At 44.9% G+C, this 9,242-nt stretch overlaps 1 protein-coding gene across 1 annotated transcript in view; it reads left to right on the plus strand.

The window, feature by feature from the left end:
* The window catches only part of LOC127008461 (latrophilin Cirl-like), a 42,952-nt gene extending 36,147 nt beyond the window's left edge, over positions 1–6,805 (plus strand). Inside the window, exons 7-9 of the mRNA XM_050880606.1 lie at positions 1,671–1,839; positions 2,506–2,739; positions 4,157–6,805. Of these exons, the coding sequence (XP_050736563.1) occupies positions 1,671–1,839; positions 2,506–2,739; positions 4,157–5,380 (1,627 nt within the window). The 3' untranslated portion in view covers positions 5,381–6,805. The remainder of the gene's footprint in view (positions 1–1,670; positions 1,840–2,505; positions 2,740–4,156) is intronic.
* Positions 6,806–9,242: the final 2,437 nt, after the last annotated feature.

Consider the following 9,242-nt stretch of genomic DNA (forward strand, 5'->3'; position numbering starts at 1 on the left):
ATTTCCTTTTCATATTCTTTCAAGTGGTTACATATTTGAGCATTCTGTCTTCCCCTTCAGCTGATGTGACGGAGGCTTGCAATATATGCTCCTGCGACTTAAAATCTTCATGAAACTTAAAATAGAAAGGATATGTATGAATTTAATGAATAGAAAGTTGGTAAAGAGCTAAAAGACAAGTGTAAGGAAGACAGGCAATTGGGGGAGCAAGGAGGTAAAGTGAAATAAAAAGGAGGAGAGGAGGGAAGGAGACAAAAGGGAGGGTTGGTGGCTGAGGAGAGGAGGGAAGGGGGGTAGAAAATTGAGGAGAGGTGGAGGGAAGGTAGTGGGTAAGGAGGGAAGGAGAGGAGGGAAGTAGGTAGTCAGAGTGCCCCAAGGAGTGTGTTTGTGGCTTGTCTTGTCTTTGTCTGGGGCCACTGGTAGCTTCCTCACTCCCCAGACTCACTCCATACTGCTCCTTCGTCCTCCTTCCCCACTCCACACTCCCCCTTCTTCATCCAACATACTATTCCTGAGCGTTACTTTATTTTGTCCTTTACTTTACTATTTATGTATTTTTCTGTCAGTTTATCTTACACTCTTATAGTATTTTGTCCTCCCTGCTCTTCCCTTTATCCTGTCTCTGTGTACATGATAATTCAGTCTTCTTTTTCTCTTGATTTTCTGGGCCATTAGTTTTTGTTTGTGATTTATTTATCATTTTGCTTACATATCTTTTTTGCAGTTCTTGAATATTACAGTTTCCTTCTCTTTATTTGTGTTGGTTTTTGGTATTTTCAATGATGAGCTGCACACACTGACCACCTTCACAGATTGGTCCACAGTTTATTCTCCATATTGTTATTTAGCACAACCATCATAGTCTTTATCATTATAGTAACATGTATATTTGTTTGCTGATAGATCAGTAGCACATATAGGAAGAGATAACTGCTAGATAGTACAGATTATATGCTGATAAATTTTGTAATCTGTATCATAGAAAATCTACATCAGGAAATTGTTCCCTTCAAAAACTAATAGTTGATTTTTCTTTAGCTTTCTTCTCTTTAGATTTCAAAAAGCATTGTAGGCAGATTTATTGGAACTAAATTAGATGTATATTTTACAGCACAATTAGCAAAGAGAAACTCAAAAGATTTTGTAATGAGAATAGTTTTTAGTGATTACAACAGAATATTCCTAAAAATGACCACTGCTTAAATACTGAGGGATAAGAATATGAAACAAATTCTCTTGGTTTTAAATTCAAAACCAATCAATTGTACTTCATCAGATTTATTTTTTATTATTTTGTACTTTACCTCAAATTAATTATTTTTAATCATTTTTTTTAAATCCATTACTATTCGAAAGATCTCCATATCATTCATGGAAGCAATTATAAGACTGAAAATTGAAACAAAGAAAAGATATGAAGAGAGAAAGAAAATCCATCAAGCTGACTTCAAACTTCAAAAATTACTAAAACAAACCAATAGAGGAAAGCAAAACCTATTAACCCCTATGTAAAAAAAGAGCATAAAAGAAATACTCGGAGGACCAGACCAAATAACCATCTCTCACATATTTATACCCCTTGCCACCCTCAAGAACCTCCTGCCGCCAAGTACCCACCAAAACACAGCTAAGTGCCTACACCTCCTCACCCCCTTCCTCCACTCCTGCAGGGCCTGGCTGAGGGGCGCCATCACACTGCTGCTCCTCATGGTTCTCACCTGGACGCTGGGGCTCCTCTTCCTGCACCGCCCGTCCCTGCCCATCGCCGCCGCCTTCTGTGTCCTCAACGCTCTCCACGGCATCTTCATCTTCATCTACTACTGCGTCAGGAACCAAAAAGTAAGGAGACGCAACACTCGAGAGCGCAATCGTTTTTCTTTGTTTTAGTTTCTGTGTTTGTTTGGCATTTTAGAGAGTCTTCACAGCCTTAGTTTTTGTTGTTTTTGTCTCACTTTTGTGGCCCAAGCATGTTGTTCTAAGTAGATATAGTGAGTTTAAGCATTTTTTTTGTTAGTTGTGTGTCCATTGTTTGCTCAGAGTTGCTAAATGGCTGGCTGCCTCCATAATGCTTCCTACATTGATAAGTTTATGCTTCGGCTTTTTGAGTTGTGTCACACCTGCCACCCCCTCACTCCCCCGTCACTTAGTTTTGATGTCCGAGTTCTTCTCTCCTGCTGTGCTAAGGAGATGAGGAGCTTTAGGTGGGAGGAGGAGGGAAGGTTCGGAGAGAGAGGGAGAGAAAGGAAAGATTCGGAAGGAGAGAGTGAGAGAGAGAGAGATAGGAGGATTAAAAGGAGTAGAAATGAAGGAATGAAAGAGAAGATGAAAGTGAAAGGTAAGGAGAGAAAGAACGAGAGAGAGAGAGAGAGAGGAAGAGAATGGGTTCATGTGTGTGCGTGTGCGTGTGTATGTATGTGTGCAGTCTCTCCTTCATCCCTTCCTCCTCCCCTAAAAATCCCTTGAGTGCTGTAGTAATGCTGTGTTTGTCTGTCTGTCTGCGCGTAGGTGCGGGAGTGGTGTCGGTCAGCAGCGCAACGTGAGGCTTGGCTCCCCCAGGCGGTGCGCGGCGTGTTTACCGCCGAGAAGCAGACCTACAGCCCCAATAATACCACCACCACCACCTCCTCCTCCAACAACAATCCCCACCACCACCACCACCATCTCCACCACCACCACCACCACCCTGCCATCTCTCACGCCCTCAATCACGCCCTCGCCTCCTCGCCCGCCCTCAACCAAGTGGGTAGTAACGACTCAGACCACCCAGACCCCCATCCCCCCGCCCCCATGGTCCCTCTCCCCCCTACCTCACCCCCTCCCTCATCCTCCTCATCCTCATCCTCCTGCCGGAAACTGCCCCCCTCCCCTGTGGATGGCGGAACCCCCCCTCCCCTCAACTCCTCATCCTCGTCCTCGTCCCGCACCCCCAGCCCCCCACACCCTGACAAGCATCACCATCACCACCCCAGAGATACCCGAGGGACTGCGTCACAGCCCCCTGGCCCCCTCGTCTCCTCCGCAGCCCCTCCCCCAGGTACACGAACCTCCTCCCAGTCATGATTTGGGGCGCCATGGCTTGACTCATTACTCCTCCTCCTCCTCCGACTCCTACTCCACCTCATCCTCCAGCTCCTCCTCCTCCTTCTCCTGGTGTTTTAATCTGCGGTGTTGCTTGCCCCTTTGCGGTGCCCTCTGGTGGTGGTGGTGTGGTGATGGTGTGGGGTGCTTTATACACCTGCCTTATAAGAGTTTTGCACATTCTTTTTTTTCTATTATTTTTTGCACATTAGTTGCTTGATTTTTGTTTTGCAGTTCATACTTGTTTATAATTTTGGCTTGTTGCACCTGTGTTCTGTCTCGCTGCTTGCATTTTTTACTTTAGCTGCACATGAGTCCCTTGTCTAGTGTTGTTCTGATGAGAGAACAGTGTGTGTCAGAGATATGAAATTCCTTTAAATAGATCATTTTATTAGTTTGTTATAGAAAGCCCAGGTATGTAGGTCATGAATATTTTTTAACCTGTCATGTAAATATTACTGAAGGCATAAAAATGTATTATAAGTGAATGAATACATGGTATGAGGTAGGAGCAAGATAATACTTTTATGTTTAACAGTTAGTCAGTCTACAGTTAGTACAGCGCAACATAATGCAACACAGGTGTTCATGCATGTCAAAGGTGAAGACTAAAATGGCATTTTGGGGAACTTGTTTTTGTCATAGAATTTATGTTGGGAATAATGAGGTGAATAATGTGTCTCTGCAAACTGGGCATTTTATAGAAATTTAAAATGAAAAGTCAACTTTTCTAATAGACCAATTTTGGTTGAATTAGTTTCTTGTGTATGAAGCTTAGATTGTTTGTTTATTCATCAGTTATCAAGTAATATGTTAATAACTATAATTACACATTTGAGTATCTGTATAGGATGAGGGACTAATGTGTTGGCAGCAAAATGTTGAAAAAAAAACTAAAATGGTCTAACCAGTGTAACACACTTAAATCTTAATTTCAAAATAAGGGTTCATGCATTTTGGCTTCTTAAGTTTTAAAGATTATTTTACTTGCCATCACCATCACTTTCACAAAGAACATCGTCTCCAGACCCAGGGAGTGTGCCGGGGAACAAGATACATTATTCCTTTTACTTTCCAGTACCTGCCAACGCTGTGTCAGCTCGGCGGGGTGAAGGGCCCCGGGGGCAACACTCACCCCCCCGCGGGCCCACTTCTGTCCGGGGCCACCTCCACGATGGGCTCTGGGGGATCCCTGCGTCAGGGGGCAACCGGACATCTGCCCCTCGGCACGCTCCACCAGTCACTGCCTCGCCACCACCACCACCCAGTCACCCTCCCACACACCACCACCACCACCACCACCACCAGCCCTCATCACGGCACCCTTAGCCTTGACGACAAGGAGGCTTCCTACAAGACTTCATTCTCTAAGGACTCTGGACACGGCACTTATGAGCACGAGGACTCCCCACGCCCCGGCTGGAACAACCACCACAACCACAACCACCACCATGGCCACCACCGCTACTCCAACTCCCTCACCGCCGACCTCAAGAACGCCTACCTGGCCAAGCTGAACAGCATCAACGCAGCAGGAGGCCTTGGAGACGGGGGTCTTGCCTTCCCCAGCATGGAGGGCGGCAACAAGCTGATCTCGGTGCCCAACAGCTACACCACACAGCTCTCTCCAGCCCAGGTCCCCCCCGCCATGGCTGCTATGCTGAGGGGGAATGCCAACACTGCCCGCTCCCACTCCCCTTGGAACCACACCTACATGGAGATAGAGACAGAAGCTGACCCGGTGTATGAGGAGATAGAGAGGGAGCGATGGGCTGGCCGCTCAGGTGGTGGCCACGGCCCCCCACCAGCTGGCCAGGAGGCAATGCAGGTGTCGGATCTCTCTGATGAAGATGTGAAGCGAGGCACTCCCAGCGATGTGAGCCGTCAGTCATCACGAAGCTACGGCGACGCCCGACCGCTGCTGCCCTACCACCACCACTCCTCCCCAAGCCACCACTACCCCAAGAGCCCCCAGGACCCCCAGTTTGCACTAAGCGAGGAGAGGTTACGAGACTTCAATGCTGCACAGATGAGCCGCGACCTTGAACAGCTGCAGCAGGCTCACCAGCAGTTCTCGCGGGAAAACCTGATGACGGTGGCAGTGCTGAATGGGGAGCAGGTGGTGTGTCGCCTCACCTCGCCCTCCAACCCACAGGCGCCCCAGAGTCTGCCGGTGATCCACGAGGGTGGCGGGCGCGGGATGGTGGTCACGCAGGCCAATTCCTCAGCCAACGGTTACCCTGCACACCTCGTGGTCTCTCGGCCTAGCCACTACAACCCGCAGCAGTTTAGTGAGTGTTAGGCACAGTGGAGTTGAGTGCTGGTGACTCATCTTTTTCTCCCTCAAAAATGGCATGTTTGAGTAATAAGCTGCGGAACTTTGGTAAATTCTGCCCCACAAGCCAGTGACCCTCGGAGCAGTCCTCCCTCACCACTGACTAGACTCTGGCCGGGCATTCCGCATGGTGCAAGGCATTTTATCCTATATTCCATCTTAGTTACGAGTGGAGCTTACGTACTTGTGTCTGCAGCAGGAATGGACTGCCGCAACGTTGCCCTCGTGCAGTTGTGTTTGTGACAAGACCAGCTACTAGCAGCTAAGATACCTAGTCGATGTATGTTTATTTATTGGTCTCATTTTTTTTTCCGTGTATGGCGCAGAACTCGGACAGGTCTGTGGAGTAGTGTTGAAGTCAATGTGATTTTATCTGTGTAAGAATTGAATACGTTTAGTTGAGTGTGGTACATTCCAAGATACTTTCACTAGTTTGTTGAGTTCTTTTTTTTTCCCCTTCTTTCTTTCCTGCCTCAGTGCCACAGAGCTCTCAACTTCGCTTCAGAATCACACTGATAAACTTGAATGGCTAATAGAGGAAGTGCCTTTTTTGGTCTGAGGATTGTGTACATGTATAAAGGAATAACTGGATGTATATACTGATGTACATAAATATATTTATATGTACGTTTTCTTAATGAAAAGCCAAAGCTTCTAGATGTAGAAGAATATTCATGAGTCATTTCCAACAGGCCTTTTCTTTGCTTAGTGGAAGAGAAACACTGATAAGTTTCCTATTAAGTAAAAAAATCTTCACCAGCAGCAGTTCTAGGGTGACCACTGGCAGGCACCTCGCTGGGCAGTGCCACCCACCCTCACTTCACCGGGGCCCCCCATGGCCCCTCCGTTGGTGCCTCTTTTTTGCTACCACTGGCGTCAAGGTCAGTCTGCTGCCTCCACAGTGTGTCTTCTGGGGTCAGTCAGCTGTGGCGTGAGGACAGTGTCGTGTCGCTCGATGGCGGTTGTCCTGTTCACTTTGTAAGATTAACAGTACACCAACCAGGTCCTCGATTTCTGCTGATCGTTCTTCTTGCGCTGTTTATGTAATCTTTCCTGCGAGTCATGGACAGAACGCGCTCCTCCCAGGAATGTGTATCTGACAACCTCCTATTCTACTGAAGATATGCTCCCGGGGGCTCCCTAGGCCTGTGGTTTGCCAGAAAGCAGATTAAACGGCACAGATATGAACCATCTGAGTCGAGGAATTGATTATTTTGCTGTATATTTGTAGATCCTGTGACCAGCGGACACTGTTAGGCACCAGCCGGCTGACACTAGCTTAACCAGCCCCTGGGACTCGCTTCTGCCACCATCTCTTCTCTAACTTGTGAGCTGTGATACGTTGAATAGATAATCAGTGTAAAATATGACAATAAAATGTTTAAATGATGACTGTGTGAAATAATTCTTTAGCCTCAATATCTCGACTATATCTGATAAAAATACGAATGTATCAAAATGCTACACCTGTATGAAGGTTGTTTATGACACTGTATACCATAGAATATCTAATGCTGCAGAACTGGATGGTTAGAAATCCTGTTGATGTATGTATGTGCTCATGTATGGGTAACAGACAAGAACCAGTGGTAAAATGACAGTACATAATGAATAATATATACCAAATAACAGGTGACTGTGAATATCCAGCAGAATTTGAACATTACAAAGACATTGAAGTTTCACCCAAATTATGAATGTAGGAAATATGAAGAGTATTACCATAGAAGTTTAATTTTGTATCAAGTAAAACTGCAACTAACCAAAAAAGACATTATTAAGAAAATGTAAGAAATTTTGTTTAGATGTGTAATGTATTTGTCCGAGTTATCAAGGGCTTGTGATAAGGTTTCTAGCTATATAGGCAGGCGACCTTTGGATAAGGGAATTATGGTATAGATGATAGTGATTTTGACAGTGGTTAAAGAAAATAGTGTTATCACTAATGTCAAGTGAATGGAAGATGATGATTGTTATAAATCTGAGCGGTGAGTGTTGCCTTGCGTATATACTTTTATTGATGGCATATAAAGAGCCCGTGAGAGGGTTTGGGAAAATAGTTCAGTGTGTTCCTTGTTTGTTTGAGGTTAATATGGATAACACTGAATACAAACATTACATCTGCACCAGTAATTACGGTAGCCCCATTAAACATGCCCAGGGAAATGAAAATGGCTGTAGGAGCTTTATAAGATCGAATAAAGACTTATCTCTGTGTACATCAACGGCAAGGAAAAGTAGGTCATTTTTGGTGCTTTGTACGATATTCTGACGAGTTAAAAAAAATGAAATCTGGGGAAAGTAGGTACACTTTTTTGAGGGGGAAATCTGGGGGGAATATATGTTTCTTGAATATGTAGTGCTGACTTGCCTGATGGGCGAGCCTCCCATAACCCACTTACCCAGGGGTGTACCTCTTTGGCCGACTGGTAAAGGAGTGGCTCTCCCGTTACGCTGGTCGCGGGTTCGATCCCCGGCGCCGGCAAACCTTTCCTTGTCTGGATTAATTTCTCGTGTGTTTCGTTACACGCAGTGGCCGTGTGGGAGTTTTGTAAAGAGCAACTTAATGGCATTTCAAATACACAAAATACCATGAATAGGATGGAAATATTGTAAGATAGGTAAAAAATATGATTTCAATTTATCAATTAAAAACAAGAATGATGTAAAGGTGCCGTTGGAAAGACACACCTCCCACCCTTTCAAACGTCAACAAACACCCTTCAGTTGACAGTTGCTGCCTGAAAGCCTAGAAGGGAGTGTAGTTCCCTTGGTTGCTCCCTGTGGACGCTGTGTACAGTGTTGGGGCTGTATGGAGATAGGAAGGAAACTGAAGGAACGGTAAAATTAGTATAGTGTCCCTAACAGTGCTGGGAGGTAACTATTAAGGAATTACTTCGCCCCTCCATCATTTACCCCCACGAGAATAATTTCCGGTAAATATTTCCTCTATTGCCGCTTCCCCTTTTTTTCCTTCCAGTGATAGTTTTATAGTTCATTTGAGGCCTCATTTGTTGTGCTTGAGGGAACCAAGGAAGAGGCTACAAAATACATTATGAATCGAGCGGGAAAATTAATATATGAAGGTTCGAGTGTTCTAGTTCGTTGTAATGAGGAAAAAGAAAGATAGGTGGAGTGATGTGGTTAAAAGAGCAAAGTGTGTGATAAAAGAAGTGAGGATCAAGAGGAGGCGGACCTACGAAGTGTTTCAAAGAGGCCACAAGAGGATGAAGGGCGCCATGATGCTGGAGGTCTTGACTCGTAAAGGTATTTGGGCCATTTGGGTAACTATCGTTTACCCCCACGAGAATAATTTCCGGTAAATATTTCCTCTATTGCCGCTTCCCCCTTTTTTCCTTCCAGTGATAGTTTTATAGTTCATTTGAGGCCTCATTTGTTGTGCTAATTAACAACAACCATAATATGACCATGACAATTGGGTCAAGATTGGTAATATTAACGCCCTGATATCTTTTTTCCTGCTTAACTAACCATGCAAATGCTCTTCTATAGTCATAAAGCCTAAATTTTCTACAAACCTATATAAAAAAACAGGAAGCGGGAGTAAAGGATATATATACCTAACACCCTTACCGAGGTCATGTATTCATTACCTCCAGATTTACCGGCGCGTCAGAGCATAAATATTGTACTAACACAAAGAACTAAGATCTCGAACATTCTAACCAGCAGTATAAGTCCACTTTTGCCGCACAGTTTATAGGCCTTTGTGTCAGTACATTATTCATGCTCTTGTGATTTTGTTATGCGAGAATGCGTTAAAGTATTTCGGGATCTGTTTGTCCATTGTGGATGCCATGCTGCCGCT

The sequence above is a fragment of the Eriocheir sinensis genome, chromosome 37 (assembly GCF_024679095.1).
Source record: "Eriocheir sinensis breed Jianghai 21 chromosome 37, ASM2467909v1, whole genome shotgun sequence".
In the NCBI taxonomy this organism is placed as follows: Eukaryota; Metazoa; Arthropoda; class Malacostraca; order Decapoda; family Varunidae; genus Eriocheir; species Eriocheir sinensis.